We start from the raw sequence: 23300 nt of genomic DNA, 5'->3' as shown, positions 1-23300 counted from the left end.
TAATCACCCCTAATTTCTATTCTCCAGCTAGCTATCATCAATTGACCCAGTAACCCCTCCTGCTCCTGATTCTAATGCTAGAGCCACATGGAAGTGGAAACTCCTAGATTCTTTGGCAAGTAAACTATGCTAAAGGATGTTTCATTGGGTCACAGAGGTGAAAGGATGCCGTTCTGAGCTGAACACAGGTGAACGGATCTTTTGCTGGAGCAGACAGAGGTGAAAGGCTGATTTGATATAGCAAATAAGTGAAAGGACCTGTGAGGTCAGAGTATAATGAGATCCCACTAACAGTGGGGAATGAGCGCTGAAGAGTGGTTTGATGTGTTCTGTGTTACTGTTCTTCACTAACTAGAAACAAGTATCGCTTCGCCTTCCAGAGAGTTATTGAGTCATTACTTGTGGTGATGCTGCCACTGAGAGAACCTTGCCCTAGAAATGCTACCTACATTCCCGTGTCAGCTTTGTACGTCTGTGGGCTTCTTCATGCCAGTTGGCATGTCTTGCCATTTCTTCAAAACTGGCATGTAGCTTCTGGTTTCTGACTGGTGTCTGCTTGAGTAGACGACTGGTCTGCAGCAACTGAATCTTATTTGGTGTTAGCTATAGGAATGAACTCATGCCCAAGATATAGCTTGCCCCCAAAACCTATTGATGAACAACTCCACTTAACGCATATCCTAATAACTTTTCTCTTCCACTACCTCTGCTTGTTGTGGGCAAGAGGAAAGATGGAACCCTTATTAACACAATGGTGCAAAATCATTGATGCCTAATTTGCTCACATGGCCAGAGTTAGGCAGAGTTGTGCTGGAGGCTGGGTCTGCAACATGGCACCCCATGCTCTATTTCATCTTTAACAGCTTTCTGTGTTCAGTGATTTCATTCACTGCCAAAACTTGCCTTTCTTTCTTTCTTTCTTTCTTTCTTTCTTTCTTTCTTTCTTTCTTTCTTTCTTTCTTTCTTTCTTTCTTTCTTTCTTTCTTTTTTTCTCTCTTTCTTTCTTTCTTCTTCTTCTTCTTCTTCTTCTTCTTCTTCTTCTTCTTCTTCTTCTTCTTCTTCTTCTTCTTCTTCTTCTTCTTCTTCTTCTTCTTCTTTGCTTTTGGAGACAGGGTTTCTCTGTATAATCCTGGCTGTCCTGGAATTCACTTTGTAAACCAGGCTGGCCTTGAATTCTGAAATCTGCCTGCCTCTGCCTCCCATTTTCTGGGATGAAAGACATGTGCCACCACTGCCCGCCTTAAACTTGGCTTTCTTAGAACTTAATCTTTCTTCTGACTTGGAACTCAGAGATCTTAAGGCCTCTGTCTCCTGAGTCCTGGGATGAAAGTTGTGTACCCCTTAGACCCAACTTATGCTTGTCTCCACCTAGGGCTTGTTCCATTCCAAGCTAGTCTTGTTCTTAAAGATCTGCTTGCATTTGTCTTCTGGGATTAAAGGGGTGTACCCTGCAGCTCAGGCCTATATTCTACAAGGGCCCTGCTCCTCAAGACAAGATCAAAACCCTGTTTCTTAGGGTTTCTATATCTGTAACACAATTGTGCCCTGCCCTCCGTTTCTGGATTGTTGTTCATTCCAGATTAAAACATAGAATTGTTCTTTATTCACATGAAAAGACATCAATAAGCTTCTCTGGGTGGGATTTTGCCCAGAGACCACCATTCCCTTAATCTCATTATCTCCTTGAATACAGCATTCAGCTGCATTTCACCTTCTGGTGACACCATATTGATTGAACCATAGTATTTGTATTTTGGTTTTTAAGTTTGCACTGCTTCGTCCTCATGGTCTGGATCACAGAAAACTAAAGAACAAAGTCTATGCTGGACTTCTGAAAGACTTCCTTTGTCAGTGCAATTAATCTCAGTCTCTTCACCTTACCCTCAGACAGACTCTTCGGACAATGGCAAAGAGCAGCTACACTCTTCAACAAATATCAGAAAAACAGTCTCTAGGCCCATACTAACATTCCTCTCCTCTGAAACCTCTTGAGCCTTGCTCCCACAGTTCAAACAACCATCACCAACACCAACCACATCCCTACTAGAGTGACCCATCCTGATCCACATAAGGCATCCCATGGCTTTTCCAATCCAAAGCTGACAAACTCAAAGTCCTCATATCCACATTCCTTTAATTAAAAATCTGTTCAGGCCTATCCCAGCAATACCTCACTCCTGGTCCCAACTTCCACCTTACTTTGTGTTCCCATTGCTGCAAAGACACACCATGATCAACAACTCTTAGGAAAGACAATATTTACTTGGGAATGACATGGGGTTCTGAGGTTCAGCCCAATATCATCAAGGCAAGAACCATGGCAGCATCTAGGCAGACATGGTGGTGTAGCACCTGAGAAATCTATAACTTCATCTAAGCTAAGAGACAGGTAAGAGGAGGGTCTGAATTCCCACTCCCACAAGGACATTCCTTCCAACAAGTCCAAACCTACTCTAAGAAGACTACATCTCTCGCCGGGTGGTGGTAGGGCACGCCTTTAATCCCAGCATTTGGAAGGCAGAGGCAGGCAGATTTCTGAGTTCGAGGCCAGCCTGGTCTACAGAGTGAGTTCCAGGACATCCAGGGCTACACAGAGAAGCCCTGTCTCAAAAAAACTGAAAAAAAAAAAAAAGACTACATGTCCCTAGGGTGCCATTCTCTGTGCCAAGCATATAAAACCCACCACACCTATAAGGAGGAAAATTAGTCCCAATAAAAACTTTTTTTTTTATAAAGTGACCTTATTCATGACATTCCTCTATCTCTCTGTCTCTTTCTCACTCTGTCTCTCTGTCTCCCTGTCTCTCTCTCTCCCTCTTTCTTTCTTTCTCTCAATTTGTCTGTCTACAATCTAAAGTACATATATAAGCACATTCTATAAGCACTGTAATTGAAAATAATCTGAATAATGCATGCAACATATCTAGGTTCTACTATCAAAAGCATGATTAAGGCTTAGTAACTACCCTTGGTACTCATAGGAAACTGTTCTGATACAGGGCTCATATGTTAATTCCTTAATATTGGACTCTGCTCAGCTGCTGGGTTTATGCATAGGCAAAGATCCCAAACCTGTTTGGGGACATTAAAACTTCCCTGTCACTCTATGCTATTTGCTTGGAAAATTGTTTTCCAACTTCTTACTCTGAGGTCGTGACTGTAGTTGTCACTGAGGTGCTTTTCTTTTGAACAGACCACAAATGGCTTATGTTCTGAGATCAAGAATCGACAATAGGTCCTCATAAAATTGCAAAGCTTCTGTAAGGCAAAGCTCACAGTCAATAGGACAGAACGACAACAATCAGTTTGGGAAAAGCTTTTTTATCAACACTACATCCCATAGAGGGCTAATATCCAATATATACAAAGAACTCCAGAAGTTGGACTCCAGAGAATCAAATAACCTTATTAAAAACTTGGATAAATTGCTAAACAAAGATTTTCAACTGAGGAGTATCAAATGGCTGAGAAGCACCTAAAGAAATGCTCACCATTCTTAATCATCAGGGGAAATGCCAATCAAAACAACCCTGAGATTGTGTAGTGGCTATTCCTGGTTGTCAACTTGACTCTATCTGGAATGAACTACAATCTAGAATTGGAAGACTCACCTATGATCCTAATCTGGATGCTCAGAGATATAAGTTTCTGACCTGGATCTTGGCAAGGAGATCTTGAAGCATAGTGGCTATGAATTTCAGAAGATTAAGGCAAGGAGATCTCCGAGTTCAAGATCTTCTGGGATTAAAGGCATGGAGGCACACGCCTTTAATCGGAGCCATCCCCTCTGCTGGAGATCCACACGCCTGTAATCTGCGCTACACCCTCTGCTGGAGATATATAAGGACATTGGAAGAAGGAAGATTTACTCACTCTTCCTTGCCTGCTTGCCTCGTGAGACTGAGCAACTGCTAGATCCTTGGACTTGCATCCACAGCTACTGCTGACCATTGTTGGGGAGTTGGACTATGGACTGTAAGTCATCGACAAATTCTCTAGCTATATAAAGAGTAACCATACGTTCTGTGACTCTAGAGAACCCAAACTAATACAGATTCCATCTCACACCAGTCAGAATGGCTAAAATCAAAAACCCAGGTGAGGTGTAGAGATGCTGGTGAGGATGTAGAGAAAGAGAAACACTCCTACATTTCTGGTGGGATTGTAAGCTGGTACAAGCTGTCTGGAAATCAGTATGGCGGCTCCTGAGAATAGTAGACGTAGTACTATGTGAGAACCCAGCCATATCACTCCAGGGGATATATGTTACCCAGAAGATGCTCCACCATGTAATAAGGACAGATATTCCACTATATTCATAGCATTCTTAGTTATACTTTCCCCAGAAGGAGGGGGGTGGGGGACCGGGATTTGAAATGTAAAAAAAGATCATATCCAATAACAAAAGAGACAATCTGAGAACAAAAAAGTTCTCAATTACAGGAAACTACTTAAAAACAAATTTCTGTTCCTCTCAGTTTCTCACCAATATGTTTGTTGATCGATGAGCCATACATTTGATCCCAGCACAGCACAGGGGGAGCACAGGCAGGCAGAGCATTGTACTGGGCGCTAGAGTTTGGTCTGAATGTTAGTGAGTGAAGAATGCCCAGGACTGTGTAGATAATCAGTCTCCTAGAAGGAACTGAAATTAATTGGCTTCTTGTTACTTTGTTTCTTTGATGGTTTTCAGTGGAGACTGTGGAGATCCCGGTTCTGTCCTCAGCATGTGAGGTGGGACTAAAGGCGGGATTAAAGGCAATTCCTGCCCCACCCTACCCATCCCGAGCCATTCCAACCCAAGACCAATATAACAGACCACGTTTGCACAGAACTCTCATAGTTGAAGAAGTCCAGAGAAGTAAGCAGAGCTCTCTGTATGATCCAGAGTCTTGTGAACACCAGGACACAGCTGACGCTGCTTTCCTCATTGTTTGCAGCAAAGGAAGCCCAAGAGAGAAAATGCCAGTGAGTTGGGTGAAATTCATTCATGGTGTCTGTGGGATATTTGTGCCTTAACATATGACCAAACATGGTTAACTTCCTTAAATTTGAACCCATGTCTATAATTTGTAGAGGAAGTAGAACTAGATTTATTTTGTCCTTGGGTTTCTTTGTTTGAGTTCATTGAGTCGGTGTCTTAATTATCCAAGGAGTAGCCCACAACCATCTGGGTGGCCAAGGATCATGAAGAACTTCTGGGAATTGCCATAGGTCTTAGGAGTAGATGACCTTGTGCGAACCTCAAGACACCCATGTTTTGTGATATCGGATGGGAGAGTATAGTTTCACACTTTTGTGTGATACTTTTTTATGTTTGGAGCACAGCAGGAGTTTATTAGGAGATTCTGAAAGGGATTTTTTCCACCCGCAGAAAATGGGAAGACACTGAACTGCAGAGACTGACTGTGGTCTTCTCATTCGAGATGTGCTTCTGTTTCTTACCTTCCATTGATCAAGGGCACCTGTCCTGTTCACTCTAGACATTCCTTGGTTCAACTTTACAGGAGTGCTGTCCCATTTCACGAGAATGGACCAGCTCCAGTGGATGAGGAAGTCAGAGTCCATGGCTTAGCTCGTGCAAAGGCAGTGCCGTTCCTGAGATCATTCACAGCTAGGAGACAGGGATTCCTGTAACATGGACCTGTTTTAATATTTAATGTATTCATTTCTGCACAGAGAGAGGACAACCGAGTGCAGAGTGTGAGAAACACTCAAGAAGCCAATAGGAGGCCGAGGCCGAGGCAGGAAGGCCGAAGATCCTCAGGTATTCAGAGTCAAATCCCTGCTAAACCATAAACCCTGCTCTTATATTTCTTTGGTCTGTGACTGTGAGCAGATGCAAGAGCCCTGATGTGGATATCCGTGTCAGGGTAGCCTGGCACTCAGTGGTTCCTGATGTCTGCCTGTCTCCCAGGAGAGCCAACGGCTCTGAGTGTCTCCCTGTTGTAGATGTGGGTTTGAGTCTATGCAGGCACCACATCCCCTGGTAGCACTAATGCTGTGGATCCTGTTGTATTCTGAGACAATGCTCCTAAATCTGCAGACACCTTGTCTTTCCCAGTGAATGTACTTCTGACTGTGATGAGCAGGGTAGGTGTTGTAACAGGGCTGGTAAGACAGTGTTCATAACCACTTGATAACTGACTGCAGCCCTCTTTGGCCAAGCAATGTGCAGCAAGAGTCCCCGAGAAAAGTTGATGTGGTTGTGTGTGTGACCTTTGATATCTTCATGCCATCCCTCTGCCCCTTGCAGGTCCTTCTGATAGCCCATGGATTGAGCCTGAAATCTGGATCTTCCTGCAAGAGTGAGAAGTGGTGGAATATAAAATGGGGAAGCCAGGCGAGAAAATGTTCCAGAAGGCCAAGTCCCTTAGCAGGCGCCTCTCTAAGCGGTGTCTGAGGAAGAGCTGGAAGAGCTGCCATTTGGGCAGAACACTTTCTGTCTACCCTCTACCCTCCATGTTCATCAGACTCCTGACCCTCTGGCTCCTACTCCACAAGGGGGATCTCTACTTCCTAGACACCAGCTAGCAGCTCTTTCATTCTCTGGCCCTCTGTCTAGAGAACTTGTGGTCTGTGTTTCACAGACTCCAATTCTTCAGAATACTGGGAAAACAGGTTCAAAATTGAGTTGTATATTAGTGCTGGATACAATATCAATGATCAGAATTTGGAAACATCTAAATATCAAAGTTTCAGATATGAAATGAATGTCTGTCGAGGGACATTGCCACCATTCTAAATTTCATTGTGTATGTGTTTGTGTTTATATACATATACACACACATATATATACATACATACACACACATATACACATATATACACACACACCCACACACACACTAGGACACTTACATCACTTTATGTACAATTAAGATCCAGCTATTCTTTATTTTGGAAATCAATCATAACCTCAGGTGATTTGCCTGTAAGTCAGGTTGCCATTGTGACTGCCTTCAACTTGACTACATTTAGAGTTCACTAACCATTTCAATGTCTAGGCACCTTTCTGAGATGTTTAGCTTAATCTCTTGAACCAGGATGTGCTACCACTGATCTAGATCTGTGAGTTAGAAAAGTAACCCGTTCCCAGACTTTTTCTTGGGGTGGTTTTTTTTTTTTTTTTTTTTTTTTTTTTTTTTTTTTTTTTGGTGTTTGGTTTTTTTTGAGACAGGATTTCTCTGTGTTGACCTGGCTGTCTTGTAACTCACACTGTAAACCAGGCTGGCCTTGAACTCAGAAATCTGCATGACTCTGCCTCCCAAGTGCTGGGATTAGAGGCATGCTCCACCACCACCCGGCTCTTTTCCCAGTCTTTAGAGTTGGCAAAACCAGGACCTCATCTTGAATACTTTTTCTGCTATAATCTTATATAAAGGACACAAAGGAACGAAGTTCTTTATTGCCTTCTTGGTATCACCATTCCTGGTAAGTTCATCCACTGACTGGAGGTAGAGGTGTCCATTTTCTGATTGTGATCCTTTTGGAGTTGATGAAGCTTACACAGGGGTCTCCTGAATCTAGTCCCTGAGCCCAGAGTATTCAAACCCCCACATTCCACTTCCTTGCCCCTTCTTCGAACACATGATTCCAAAGGGGGCCTTAGGCATCAATAACATAATGCCAAAACATTCAGTTCAACTTCAAAAGTCTACACGGTCTATAGCACTCTCAAATATGTGAAATGTACAAAGTTCCACATCTGATGTGATTGTCACCTAATGACTGTAGTGCCCTAAAAATCAAAGTCAAAGAGCAGATTACCTACCTCAATCATCACAGGATATTTATTCCTTTTCTAAAATGTCATAGTGGGGAAATAACTGGACCAAAGCAAGATCAAAATTCAGCTGTGCAAATTCCAAACTCTGTGTGTCCATGTCAGTTGAAAATGAGCTCTTCATATCTCCAACTCCTTACATCTTTCTTGTGTGCCACATGAGTAGTTTTTGAATGGTTCCACTGTTTGTTAATACCTTTCCTGGGCAGGTTACCTATGCCTCCGGCTTCTCTAATATCTTGGAGTCTCCAAGGCAACCTAAATTTGCAGCTTCTGGTTCCAATGTCTGGGATCCACACACGATCATCTGGACTCCTCCAAAGGGCTTGGGTCACTTCTCCCTCACTGCCCTGTGTAGTGCTCTAGGATTTGGTTGATGACACTCCATTGTTGCTGTTCTTGGTGGGAATCCTATGGTGTTGGCATCTCCAATAGATTGGGGTCTTCTACTGCATCTAGGCTTCACCAATAGCCTCTCATAGACTCCCTCATTGGTGCCTCTCTTCTAATTCTTTGCATGACCACTTCAGTCCCAAGTTATCAACTCCCACTATAGCTTTATCTTCACAAATGACCTTAAGGCTCTTGGCCCTGATGTCCATAGTATCCCCACAGTCGCATCTTGTGAGTGCAACCTGAACACCTCGGAATTCCTAGAGTCTGCTCTACCAACCAAAGAGCATCCATGGGATGTTCTGAGGCCTCAGGCACATATGTATCAGAGGACTGCCTTGTTTATTCTCCATGGGAAAGGATGATCCTAATCCTATACATATTTTAAGTACTAGAGTAGGAGTAATACCCAGTGGGGTCTACCTTCTGAGAGAATAAGGAAAAGGCAGTGGATGGAGGAAACCTCTGAGGAAGGATTTTGAGAAGGGAATCCTTTGGGATGGAAATAAATTCATGAATTTTAAATGAAGAAAGAAGAAGAAAAACAGAAATAAATACAAACAAACCACCAACACCAACACCAACAAAAACAAAAAGCCTTGCCTGGCCTCTTCCAGTGCCAAGACTCAGCTGCTTTCCATGACCTCTTTAGATCTTAAAGACCCACACCACCTGGATGATTTTCATCCATTACCATGTCCAGCTACAGCACGAGGTACAACCTTGGCAATCTCTTGAACACAGCTTCTGTGTGTTCTCATAAAATACTCCCCATAAGATTTCACCTCAGGGATGCTGGTCTGTTCTTAATCACCCCTAATTTCTATTCTGCAGCTAGCTATCATCAATTGACCCAGTAACCCCTCCTGCTCCTGATTCTAATGCTAGAGCCACATGGAAGTGGAAACTCCTAGATTCTTTGGCAAGTAAGTTATGCTAAATGATGTATCATTGGGTCACAGAGGTGAAAGGATGTCGTTCTGAGGTGAACACAGGTGAGCGGATCTTTTGCTGGAGCAGACACAGGTGAAAGGCTGATTTGATATAGCAGATAAGTGAAAGGACCTGTGAGGTCAGAGTGTAATGAGATCCCACTAACAGTGGGGAATGAGCGCTGAAGAGTGGTTTGATGTGTTCTGTGTTACTGTTCTTCACTAACTAGAAACAAGTATCGCTTCGCCTTCCAGAGAGTTATTGAGTCATTACTCGTGGTGATGCTGCCACTGAGAGAACCTTGCCCTAGAAATGCTACCTACATTCCCGTGTCAGCTTTGTACGTCTGTGGGCTTCTTCATGCCAGTTGGCATGTCTTGCCATTTCTTCAAAACTGGCATGTAGCTTCTGGTTTCTGACTGGTGTCTGCTTGAGTAGAGGACTGGTCTGCAGCAACTGAATCTTATTTGGTGTTAGCTATAGGAATGAACTCATGTCCAAGATATAGCTTGCCCCCAAAACCTATTGATGAACAACTCCACTTTACCCATATCCTAATAACTTTTCTCTTCCACTACCTCTGCTTGTTGTGGGCAAGAGGAAAGATGGACACCTTATTAACAGAATGGTGCAAAATCATTGATGCCTAATTAGCTCACTTGGCCAAAGTTAGGCAGAGTTGTGCTGGAGGCTGGGTCTGCAACATGGCACCCCATGCTCTATTTCATCTTTATCAGCTTTCTGTGTTCAATGATTTCATTCATTGCCACAACTTGCCTTTCTTTCTTTCTTGCTTTCTTTCTTGCTTGCTTTCTTGCTTGCTTTCTTTCTTTCTTGCTTTCTTGCTGTCTTTCTTTCTTGCTTTCTTTCTTTCTTTCTTTTACTTCTTCTTCTTCGTCTTCTTCTTCTTCTTCGTCTTCTTCTTCTTCTTCTTCTTCTTCTTCTTCTTCTCCTCCTCCTCCTCCTCCTCCTCCTCCTCCTCCTCTTCCTCCTCCTCCTCCTCCTCCTCCTCTTCTTCTTCTTCTTCTTCTTCTTCTTCTTCTTCTTTGCTTTTGGAGACAGGGTTTCTGTGTATAATCCTGGCTGTCCTGGAATTCACTTTGTAAACCAGGCTGGCCTTGAATTCTGAAATCTGCCTACCTCTGCCTCCCATTTGCTGGGATGAAAGACATGTGCCACCACTGCCCGCCTTAAACTTGGCTTTCTTAGAACTTAATCTTTCTTCTGACTTGGAACTCAGAGATCTTAAGGCCTCTGTCTCCTGAGTCCTGGGATGAAAGTTGTGTACCCCTTAGACCCAACTTATGCTTGTCTCCACCTAGGGCTTGTTCCATTCCAAGCTAGTCTTGTTCTTAAAGATCTGCTTGCATTTGTCTTCTGGGATTAAAGGGGTGTACCCTGCAGCTCAGGCCTATATTCTACAAGGGCCCTGCTCCTCAAGACAAGATCAAAACCCTGTTTCTTAGAGTTTCTATATCTGTAACACAATTGTGCCCTGCCCTCCGTTTCTGGATTGTTGTTCATTCCAGATTAAAACATAGAATTGTTCTTTATTCACATGAAAAGACATCAATAAGCTTCTCTGGGTGGGATTTTGCCCAGAGACCACCATTCCCTTAATCTCATTATCTCCTTGAATACAGCATTCAGCTGCATTTCACCTTCTGGTGACACCAAATTGATTGAACCATAGTATTTGTATTTTGGTTTTTAACTTTGCACTGCTTTGTCCTCATGGTCTGGATCACAGAAAACTAAAGAACAAAGTCTATGCTGGACTTCTGAAAGACTTCCTTTGTCAGTGCAATTAATCTCAGTCTCTTCACCTTACCCTCAGATAGACTCTTCGGACAATGACAAAGAGCAGCTACACTCTTCAACAAATATCAGAAAAACAGTCTCTAGGCCCATACTAACATTCCTCTCCTCTGAAACCTCTTGAGCCTTGCTCCCACAGTTCAAACAACCATCACCAACACCAACCACATCCCTACTAGAGTGACCCATCCTGATCCACATAAGGCATCCCATGGCTTTTCCAATCCAAAGCTGACAAACTCAAAGTCCTCATATCCACATTCCTTTAATTAAAAATCTGTTCAGGCCTATCCCAGCAATACCTCACTCCTGGTCCCAGCTTCCACCTTACTTTGTGTTCCCATTGCTGCAAAGACACACCATGATCAACAACTCTTAGGAAAGACAATATTTACTTGGGAATGACATGGGGTTCTGAGGTTCAGCCCAATATCATCAAGGCAAGAACCATGGCAGCATCTAGGCAGACATGGTGGTGTAGCACCTGAGAAATCTATAACTTCATCTAAGCTAAGAGACAGGTAAGAGGAGGTTCTGAATACCCACTCCCACAAGGACATTCCTTCCAACAAGTCCAAACCTACTCTAAGAAGAGTACATCTCTCGCTGGGTGGTGGTGGGGCACGCCTTTAATCCCAGAATTTGGAAGGCAGAGGCAGGCAGATTTCTGAGTTCGAGGCCAGCCTGGTCTACAGAGTGAGTTCCAGGACAGCCAGGGCTACACAGAGAAGCCCTGTCTCAAAAAAACTGAAAAAAAAAAAAAGACTACATGTTCCTAGGTTGCCATTCTCTGTGCCAAGCATATAAAACCAACCACACCTATAAGGAGGAAAATTAGTCCCAATAAAAGCTTTTTTTTTTTTATAAAGTGACCTTATTCATGACATCCCTCTATCTCTCTGTCTCTTTCTCACTCTGTCTCTCTGTCTCTCTGTCTCCCTGTCTCTCTCTCTCCCTCTTTCTTTCTTTCTCTCAATTTGTCTGTCTACAATCTAAAGTACATATATAAGCACATTCTATAAGCACAGAAATTGAAAATAATCTGAATAATGTATGCAACATATCTAGGTTCTACTATCAAAAGCATGATTAAGGCTTAGTAACTACCCTTGGTACTCATAGGAAACTGTTCTGATACAGGGCTCATATGTTAATTCCTTAATATTGGACTCTGCTCAGCTGCTGGGTTTATGCATAGGCAAAGATCCCAAACCTGTTTGGGGACATTAAAACTTCCCTGTCACTCTATGCTATTTGCTTGGAAAATTGTTTTCCAACTTCTTACTCTGAGGTCGTGACTGTAGTTGTCACTGAGGTGCTTTTCTTTAGAACAGACCGCAAATGGCTTATGTTCTGAGATCAAGAATCGACAATGGGTCCTCAAAATTGCAAAGCTTCTGTAAGGCAAAGCTCACAGTCAATAGGACAGAACGACAACAATCAGTTTGGGAAAAGCTTTTTTATCAACACTACATCCCATAGAGGGCTAATATCCAATATATACAAAGAACTCCAGAAGCTGGACTCCAGAGAATCAAATAACCTTATTAAAAACTTGGATAAATTGCTAAACAAAGATTTTCAACTGAGGAGTATCAAATGGCTGAGAAGCACCTAAAGAAATGCTCACCATTCTTAATCATCAGGGGAAATGCCAATCAAAACAACCCTGAGATTGTGTAGTGGCTATTCCTGGTTGTCAACTTGACTCTATCTGGAATGAACTACAATCTAGAATTGGAAGACTCACCTATGATCCTAATCTGGAGGCTCAGAGATGTAAGTTTCTGACCTGGATCTTGGCAAGGAGATCTTGAAGCATACTGGCTGTGAATTTCAGAAGATTAAGGCAAGGAGATCTCTGAGTTCAAGATCTTCTGGGATTAAAGGCATGGAGGCACACGCCTTTAATCGGGGCCCCCCCCTCTGCTGGAGATCCACACGCCTGTAATCTGCGCTACACCCTCTGCTGGAGATATATAAGAACATTGGAAGAAGGAAGATTTACTCACTCTTCCTTGCCTGCTTGCCTCGTGAGACTGAGCAACTGCTAGATCCTTGGACTTGCATCCACATCTGCTGCTGACCATTGGGAGTTGGACTATGGACTGTAAGTCATCGACAAATTCTCTAACTATATAAAGACTATCCATACGTTCTGTGACTCTAGAGAACCCAAACTAATACAGATTCCATCTCACACCAGTCAGAATGGCTAAAATCAAAAACCCAGGTGAGGTGTAGAGATGCTGGTGAGGATGTAGATAAAGAGGAACACTCCTACATTTCTGGTGGGATTGTAAGCTGGTACAAGCTGTCTGGGAATCAGTATGGCGGCTCCTGAGAATAGTAGACTATGTGAGGACCTAGCCATATCACTCCAGGGCATATATATACCCAGAAGATGCTCCACCATGTAATAAGGACAGATACTCCACTATATTCATAGCATTCTTAGTTATACTTTCCCCAGAAGGTGGGGGAAACCAGGGTTTGAAATGTAAATAAAGACCATATCCAATCAAAAAAGAGACTGGGTTCTCAATTACAGGAAACTACTTAAAAACAAATTTCTGTTCCTCTCAGTTTCTCACCAATATGTTTGTTGATCGATGAGCCACATATTTGATCCCAGCACAGCACAGGGGGAGCACAGGCAGGCAGAGCATTGTACTGGGCACTAGAGTTTGCTCTGAATTTTAGTGAGTGAAGAATGCCCAGGACTGTGTAGATAATCAGTCTCCTAGAAGGAACTGAAATTAATTGGCTTCTTGTTACTTTGTTTCTTTGATGGTTTTCAGTGGAGACTGTGGAGATCCCGGTTCTGTCCTCAGCATGTGAGGTGGGACTAAAGGCGGGATTAAAGGCAATTCCTGCCCCACCCTACCCATCCCGAGCCATTCCAACCCAAGACCAATATAACAGACCACGTTTGCACAGAACTCTCATAGTTGAAGAAGTCCAGAGAAGTAAGCAGAGCTCTCTGTATAATCCAGAGTCTTGTGAACACCAGGACACAGCTGACGCTGCTTTCCTCATTGTTTGCAGCAAAGGAAGCCCAAGAGAGAAAATGCCAGTGAGTTGGGTGAAATTCATTCATGGTGTCTGTGGGATATTTGTGCCTTAACATATGACCAAACATGGTTAACTTCCTTAAATTTGAACCCATGTCTATAATTTGTAGAGGAAGTAGAACTAGATTTATTTTGTCCTTGGGTTTCTTTGTTTGAGTTCATTGAGTCGGTGTCTTAATTATCCAAGGAGTAGCCCACAACCATCTGGGTGGCCAAGGATCATGAAGAACTTCTGGGAATTGCCATAGGTCTTAGGAGTAGATGACCTTGTGCGCACCTCAAGACACCCATGTTTTGTGATATCGGATGGGAGAGTATAGTTTCACACTTTTGTGTGATACTTTTTTATGTTTGGAGCACAGCAGGAGTTTATTAGGAGATTCTGAAAGGGATTTTTTCCACCCGCAGAAAATGGGAAGACATTGAACTGCAGAGACTGACTGTGGTCTTCTCAGTCGAGATGTGCTTCTGTTTCTTACCTTCCATTGATCAAGGGCACCTGTCCTGTTCACTCTAGACATTCCTTGGTTCAACTTTACAGGAGTGCTGTCCCATTTCATGAGAATGGACCAGCTCCAGTGGATGAGGAAGTCAGAGTCCATGGCTTAGCTCTTGCAAAGGCAGTGCCAATCCTGAGATCATTCACAGCTAGGAGACAGGGATTCCTGTAGCATGGACCTGTTTTAATATTTAATGTATTCATTTCTGCACAGAGAGAGGACAACCGAGTGAAGAGTGTGAGAAACACTCAAGAAGCCAATAGGAGGCCGAGGCCGAGGCAGGAAGGCCGAAGATCCTCAGGTATTCAGAGTCAAATCCCTGCTAAACCATAAACCCTGCTCTTATATTTCTTTAGTCTGTGACTGTGAGCAGATGCAAGAGCCCTGATGTGGACATCCGTGTCAAGGGTAGCCTGGCACTCAGTGGTCCCTGATGTCTGCCTGTATCCCAGGAAAGCCAACGGATCTGAGTGTCTCCCTGTTGTAGATGTGGGTTTGAGTCTATGCAGGCACCACATCCCCTGGTAGCACTAATGCTGTGGATCCTGTTTCTTCTGAGACAATGCTCCTAAATCTGCAGACACCTTGTCTTTCCCAGTGAATGTACTTCTGACTGTGAAGAGCAGGGTAGGTGTTGTAACAGGGCTGGTAAGACAGTGTCCATAACCACTTGATAACTGACTGCAGCCCTTTTTGGCCAAGCAATGTGCAGCAAGAGTCCCCGAGAAAAGTTGATGTGGTTGTGTGTGTGACCTTTGATATCTTCATGCCATCCCTCTGCCCCTTGCAGGTCCTTCTGATAGCCCATGGATTGAGCCTGAAATCTGGATCTTCCTGCAAGAGTGGGAAGTGGTGGAATATAAAATGGGGAAGCCAGGCGAGAAAATGTTCCAGAAGGCCAAGTCCCTTAGCAGGCGCCTCTCTAAGCGGCGTCTGAGGAAGAGCTGGAAGAGCTGTCTTGATCTGATGCTGCAGATGAAGGACCTGCATGAAACTCTCTGTCACGAGAGGGCAAGGCCTGACCCCTTGTTTTCTCCTTATGCATGGGACCTCTACAAGATCTTGGGCCACAGGTCCCAGAGAGGCCATTTCCCAGGTGAGCCTCTTGTGTAGAAAAGGCTTTCATGTCCCAGAGCGTAGCATCAGCTGGGGATAGAGCAGAGCACAGAATTGAGGAAGTCCTTTTCCCATAGGCCTTTACTTCACATAGCAGTCTGCTCTGTGTGTCTAAGTTCCTCAGTCACCCCTAGACAATGGAATGTGGACTTGCTCTGCGTTCACTCTGACTTAGAGGCCAGGCAATTACTTTGAGTGCCTCAGGGAAGGTGAGGGTGCCATGCTTATGCTCTCTCCCCTTCTCCTCCTTTCAGGTCCTTGGTGTGATGGGCGTGGTTTCCTGCCTGCAGACCAAACTCCTTACCTCTGCATTGGTGGGGCTGACTCTCCAGGTATGGGCCTTGGGATTGCCAAATCCATCCACCTATTGGAAAGCTTAATCGGATCTCATCACTCATGATGGCCGAGGGTCATATACTGATTTCCAGTTGGCATGATTGAAATTCCGATATTCCTTTACATTACTACCTCTTGTAAGTTTTACTGCACGTGTTTGTGTCAGGAATATTCTATCATGTTAGGCACAATTATGACTCAATAAATTATATAATGCATTTGCCATTCTTCCTTGGATGGTAGTATCACATTCCTGCCATTGAATACAGGTTATTGTTTCCTTTGGAAATTAGGCATGACCTAAGGAGACATTATTGTCAGCAGTTGACTGGAGGTTGCCTGCTCAGGGGAGTTCTTTGTTGTCCAGTTGATTCCATCTTAGTTGCAAACAAACAAATTAAAAAAAAAATTCTGTTTGTCTCTGGTTTTAAGACACAAGAAGGGAAGATAGTTAGCAACTGTGTGAGTTTGGCATCCCAAGCCTTTAATTCCACCCCTCGGGAGATGGGAGCCAGAGGCAAGCAGAGCAGTATGATGTCTTGGAAAGTTCGTTTTGTTTTTTTTTTTTTAATTTATTTGTTATATTTAGTACACTGTGGCTATCCTCAGACAGACCAGGGTGGGCCTCAGGTCTCATTGCAGATGGTTGTGAGCCATCATGTGGGTGCTGGGATTTGATTTTATGACCTTTGGAAGAGCAGTAGGTGCTCTTAAGCACTGGAACCATATCTCCAGTCTCGAGACTGTAGTCTTAATGTTAGTGAGTTGTAGGATGACCAGCAGTATGGACGAGAACCCAATGCTCTAAAAGTTTGTTTTTTGTTTTGTTTTGTTTTTTGTTTTTTTGGGGGGGGGGATTTGGTTTTTTTCGAGACAGGGTTTCTCTGTATAGCCCTGGCTGTCCTGGAGCTCTCTCTGTAGACCAGGCTGGCCTCCAACTCAGAAATTCACCTGCCTCTGCCTCCCAGAGTGCTGGGATTACAGGCGTGCTCCACCACCGCCCGGCTTCCAATGCTCTAAAAGTAACTTAATGACTGACCTTGGCTTCACTTCACATCTCTCATCATTTTCAATCCAGACAGTGTGGTCTTCCCATGTTGTTTAATAGTTCCTGTAATCTGCCCATTACTAAAACCTAAAATCTGAAAGGTTATTTCCTTGTTCTATAGCTGAAGACAGAGTTGAATTCCCAGTGAGTGTAGCTCTTGGTATTAAGAGCCACGTAAACTCTGGATCCTTGGCTCTCAAGCATTGTTCCTAACCTCTTGCAAACAGAAAGAGGCCATTTCTGGAAGCTCACTGTGTGGGAAGAGTCCCTGAAATAGCTGATATATACATATGCCTGACATCTGATACACTCATCCCGTCCCTCTGTCCCTGCAGGTCTTTCCCCTAGCCCGTGGACAGACCTTGAAATCAGGATCTTCCTGCAGCAGTGGGAAGCAGTTGAACTCGGCCACCCAGGCCAGAAGATGGAGAAGAAGACCAGCGCAGTTTTCCAGCGTCTCCATCAGTTGGGCCTGAGCAAGACCTTCGAAAGCTGTCTGGACCTGATGCTCAGCCTGCAGGATCTGCACAGGACTCTCTGTAATGAGAGACCAGGGACCATCCCCTTGTTTTCTCCTTATGCAGAAGCTCTCTACAGGATCTTGGGCCACAAATGTCAGGGAGGCCCTGTCCCAGGTGAGTCTCTTCTGCATTGACTCTTTGGTTACTGTAAATAGTGGCACAGCTGGCCTGTCCTTCATGAGCACAGAGCTGAGCAGACCATGTAGCAAGTCCCCTTTCCCACAGGAGTGTCCTCTGTGTGTCTAACTTCCTGTGTCAGCCCAAGGCAATGGAAGGTGGACTTGTTCATTGTTGACTGTGATCCAGAGGCCAGGCCATTGCTTATAGTGACTCAGGGCGAGTGAAGACACCATGTTTATGCTCTCTGTGTTTCTTCTACTCTCAGGTGCTCTGTATGGATGGTCTGGGAACTCCCTGTCTTCCATGGAACCTCAACATCCAATGGTGATGCCATCTCCAGTATACCAGTCTTGGGATGATGACATGTCTGCACCTTCTGCACAGCTCCATGGGAACCCATCCCCGATGATGTCCAGTCAGCATTCAATGTTTCCCAGCAAGGAAGCCTGGAATGCTACCTATCCATTGACAGTTCCACATGGACTTCCCGCCTCTCTCCCTGGAGACACCAACCTTCAGATGCCATGGTCAACTTGGGATGACACCTCAAGTTCTCAGTGAAGACATGTTGAGACTTTTTTCCCTCTAAAAGACCCCTCAGAATCGTACGGCATCATATAAGTACTCCATTTCTCTATCTCCATGGAAAGGAAAATGTGAAATTAAATTAAGTTCTGTGACATGACTCTCTTCTCAAGCTTTATTCTTGTTACTTTAGTTGAGGACCTAAGTGTAGAGGGGAGGATATGTGGCACTTGAGGGTGCCGGCTCCATTTTGGCAGAACACTTTCTGTCTACCCTCTACCCTCCATGTTCATCAGACTTCTGACCCTCGGGCTCCTACTCCACAAGGGGGATCTCTACTTCCTAGACACCAGCTATCAGCTCTTTCATTCTCTGGCCCTCTGTCTAGAGAACTTGTGGTCTGTGTTTCACAGACTCCAATTCTTCAGAATAGTGGGAAAACAGGTTCAAAATTGAGTTGTATACTAGTGCTGGATGTGATATCAACGAACAGAATTTGGAAACATCTAAATATCAAAATTTCAGATATGAAATGAATGTCTGTTGAGGGACATTGCCACCATTCTAAATTTCATTGTGTATATATGTGTGTGTTTATATACATACATACACACACACATACACAGGTACACACATACATACACACATACACACCAACCACACACACACACACTAGGACACTTACATTACTTTATGTACAATTAAGATCCAGCTATTCTTTATTTTGGAAATCAATCATAACCTCAGGTGATTTGCCTGTAATTCAGGTTGCCATTTTGACTGCCTTCACCTTGACTACATTTAGAGTTCACTAATGATTTCAATGTCTAGGCACCTTTCTGAGACGTTTAACTTAATCTCTTGAACCACGATGTGCTACCACTAATCTAGATCTGTGAGTTAGAAAAGTAAGCCTTTCCCAGTCTTTTTTTGGGGTGTGGGTGGTTGTTTTTGTTTTTGTTTTTTGTTTTTTTTCGAGTCAGGGTTTCTCTGTGTTGACCTGGCTGTCTTGGAAGTCACTCTGTAGACCAGGCTGGCCTTGAACTCAGAAATATGCCTGACTTTGCCTCCCAAGTGCTGGGATTAGAGGCGTGCTCCACCACCACCCGGCTCTTTTCCCAGTCTTTAGAGTTGGCAAAACCAGGACTTCATCTTGAATACTTTTTCTGCTATAGTCTTATATATAGGACACAAAGGAACAAAGTTCTGTATTGCCTTCTTAGTATCACCATTCCTGGTAAGTTCATCCACTGACTGGAGGTAGAGGTGTCCATTTTCTGATTGTGATCCTTTTGGAGTTGATGAAGCTTACACAGGGGTCTCCTGAATCTAGTCCCTGAGCCCAGAGTATTCAAACCCCCACATTCCACTCCCTTTCCCTTCTTCAAACACATGATTCCAAAGGGGGCCTTAGGCATCAATAACACATTGCCAAAACATTCAGTTCAACTTCAAAAGTCTACACTGTCTATAACACTCTCAAATATGTGAAATGTACAGTTTTACATCTGTTGTGATAGTCATCTAATGACTTGATTGTAGTGCCCTAAAAATCAAAGTCAAAGAGCAGATTACCTACCTTAATCATCACAGGATATTTATTCCTTTTCTAAAATGTCATAGTGGGGAAATAACTGGATCAAAGCAAGATCAAAATTCAGCTGTGCAAATTCCAAACTCTGTGTGTCCATGTCAGTTGAAAATGAGCTCTTCATACCTCCAACTCCTTACATCTTTCTTGTGTGCCACATGAGTATTTTTTGAATGGTTTCCTGTTTATTAATACCTTTCCTGGGCAGGTTTCCAATGTCTCCGGCTTCTCTAATATCTTGGAGTCTCCAAGGCAACCTAAATTTGCAGCTTCTGGTTCCAATGTCTGGGATCCACACACGATCATCTGGGCTCCTCCAAAGGGCTTGGGTCACTTCTCCCTCACTGCCCTGTGTAGTGCTCTAGGCTTTGGTTGATGACACTCCATTGTTGCTGTTCTTGGTGGGAATCCTATGGTGTTGGCATCTCCAATAGATTGGGGTCTTCTACTGCATCTAGGATTCACCAATAGCCTCTCATAGACTCCCTCATTGGTGCCTCTCTTCTAATTCTTTGCATGACCACTTCAGTCCCAGGTTATCAACTCCCACTATAGCTTTATCTTCACAAATGACCTTAAGGCCCTTGGCCCTGATGTCCATGGTATCCCCACAGTGGCATCTTGTGAGTGCAACCTGAACACCTGGGAACTCCTAGAGTCTGACCTACCAACCAAAGAGCATCCATGGGATGTTCTGAGGCCTCAGGCACATATGTATCAGAGGACTGCCTTGTTTATTCTCAATGGAAAAGGATGATCCTAATCCTATACATACTTTAAATATTAGAGCAGGAGTAATACCCAGTGGGGTGTACCCTCTGAGAGAATAAGGAAAAGGCAGTGGATGGAGGAAATCTCTGAGGAAGGATTTTGAGAAGGGAATCCTTTGGGATGGAAATAAATTCATGAATTTTAAATGAAGAAAGGAGAAGAAAAACAGAAATAAATACAAACAAACCACCACCACCAACACCAAAAAAAACAAAAAGCCTTGCCTGGACTCTTCCAGTGCCAAGGCTCAGCTGCTTTCCATGACCTCTTTAGATTGTAAAAACCCATACCACCTGGATGATTTTCACCCATTACCATGTCCAGCTACAGCACGAGGTACAACCTTGGCAATCTCTTGCACACAGCTTCTGTGTGTTCTCATAAAATACTCCCCATAAGAGTTCACCTCAGGGATGCTGGTCTGTTCTTAATCACCCCTAATTTCTATTCTCCAGCTAGCTATCATCAATTGACCCAGTAACCCCTCCTGCTCCTGATTCTAATGCTAGAGCCACATGGAAGTGGAAACTCCTAGATTCTTTGGCAAGTAAACTATGCTAAAGGATGTTTCATTGGGTCACAGAGGTGAAAGGATGCCGTTCTGAGCTGAACACAGGTGAACGGATCTTTTGCTGGAGCAGACAGAGGTGAAAGGCTGATTTGATATAGCAAATAAGTGAAAGGACCTGTGAGGTCAGAGTATAATGAGATCCCACTAACAGTGGGGAATGAGCGCTGAAGAGTGGTTTGATGTGTTCTGTGTTACTGTTCTTCACTAACTAGAAACAAGTATCGCTTCGCCTTCCAGAGAGTTATTGAGTCATTACTTGTGGTGATGCTGCCACTGAGAGAACCTTGCCCTAGAAATGCTACCTACATTCCCGTGTCAGCTTTGTACGTCTGTGGGCTTCTTCATGCCAGTTGGCATGTCTTGCCATTTCTTCAAAACTGGCATGTAGCTTCTGGTTTCTGACTGGTGTCTGCTTGAGTAGACGACTGGTCTGCAGCAACTGAATCTTATTTGGTGTTAGCTATAGGAATGAACTCATGCCCAAGATATAGCTTGCCCCCAAAACCTATTGATGAACAACTCCACTTAACACATATCCTAATAACTTTTCTCTTCCACTACCTCTGCTTGTTGTGGGCAAGAGGAAAGATGGAACCCTTATTAACACAATGGTGCAAAATCATTGATGCCTAATTTGCTCACATGGCCAGAGTTAGGCAGAGTTGTGCTGGAGGCTGGGTCTGCAACATGGCACCCCATGCTCTATTTCATCTTTAACAGCTTTCTGTGTTCAGTGATTTCATTCACTGCCAAAACTTGCCTTTCTTTCTTTCTTTCTTTCTTTCTTTCTTTCTTTCTTTCTTTCTTTCTTTCTTTCTTTCTTTCTTTCTTTCTTTCTTTCTTTCTTTCTTTCTTTCTTTTTTTCTCTCTTTCTTTCTTTCTTCTTCTTCTTCTTCTTCTTCTTCTTCTTCTTCTTCTTCTTCTTCTTCTTCTTCTTCTTCTTCTTCTTCTTCTTTGCTTTTGGAGACAGGGTTTCTCTGTATAATCCTGGCTGTCCTGGAATTCACTTTGTAAACCAGGCTGGCCTTGAATTCTGAAATCTGCCTGCCTCTGCCTCCCATTTTCTGGGATGAAAGACATGTGCCACCACTGCCCGCCTTAAACTTGGCTTTCTTAGAACTTAATCTTTCTTCTGACTTGGAACTCAGAGATCTTAAGGCCTCTGTCTCCTGAGTCCTGGGATGAAAGTTGTGTACCCCTTAGACCCAACTTATGCTTGTCTCCACCTAGGGCTTGTTCCATTCCAAGCTAGTCTTGTTCTTAAAGATCTGCTTGCATTTGTCTTCTGGGATTAAAGGGGTGTACCCTGCAGCTCAGGCCTATATTCTACAAGGGCCCTGCTCCTCAAGACAAGATCAAAACCCTGTTTCTTAGGGTTTCTATATCTGTAACACAATTGTGCCCTGCCCTCCGTTTCTGGATTGTTGTTCATTCCAGATTAAAACATAGAATTGTTCTTTATTCACATGAAAAGACATCAATAAGCTTCTCTGGGTGGGATTTTGCCCAGAGACCACCATTCCCTTAATCTCATTATCTCCTTGAATACAGCATTCAGCTGCATTTCACCTTCTGGTGACACCATATTGATTGAACCATAGTATTTGTATTTTGGTTTTTAAGTTTGCACTGCTTCGTCCTCATGGTCTGGATCACAGAAAACTAAAGAACAAAGTCTATGCTGGACTTCTGAAAGACTTCCTTTGTCAGTGCAATTAATCTCAGTCTCTTCACCTTACCCTCAGACAGACTCTTCGGACAATGGCAAAGAGCAGCTACACTCTTCAACAAATATCAGAAAAACAGTCTCTAGGCCCATACTAACATTCCTCTCCTCTGAAACCTCTTGAGCCTTGCTCCCACAGTTCAAACAACCATCACCAACACCAACCACATCCCTACTAGAGTGACCCATCCTGATCCACATAAGGCATCCCATGGCTTTTCCAATCCAAAGCTGACAAACTCAAAGTCCTCATATCCACATTCCTTTAATTAAAAATCTGTTCAGGCCTATCCCAGCAATACCTCACTCCTGGTCCCAACTTCCACCTTACTTTGTGTTCCCATTGCTGCAAAGACACACCATGATCAACAACTCTTAGGAAAGACAATATTTACTTGGGAATGACATGGGGTTCTGAGGTTCAGCCCAATATCATCAAGGCAAGAACCATGGCAGCATCTAGGCAGACAT

General features: G+C 43.7%; 1 protein-coding gene across 1 annotated transcript; it reads left to right on the top strand.

Moving 5' to 3' along the window:
• The first annotated feature begins 4076 nt into the window (after window positions 1-4076).
• LOC127690708 (uncharacterized) lies at window positions 4077-18206 on the top strand. The gene is made up of 8 exons (XM_052190272.1): window positions 4077-4098; window positions 4694-4968; window positions 8832-8894; window positions 14718-14805; window positions 15295-15600; window positions 15875-15952; window positions 17340-17639; window positions 17911-18206. The coding sequence occupies exons 1-8, from the start codon at window positions 4077-4079 to the stop codon at window positions 18204-18206; spliced, it is 1428 nt and encodes a 475-aa protein (XP_052046232.1).
• The last annotated feature ends 5094 nt before the right edge of the window (window positions 18207-23300 follow it).

Source organism: Apodemus sylvaticus, chromosome 8 (assembly GCF_947179515.1).
Source record: "Apodemus sylvaticus chromosome 8, mApoSyl1.1, whole genome shotgun sequence".
Classification (NCBI taxonomy): domain Eukaryota; kingdom Metazoa; phylum Chordata; class Mammalia; order Rodentia; family Muridae; genus Apodemus; species Apodemus sylvaticus.
The sequence above is the reverse complement of the archived record's forward strand: the minus strand, read 5'-3'. Positions and strand labels throughout refer to the sequence as shown.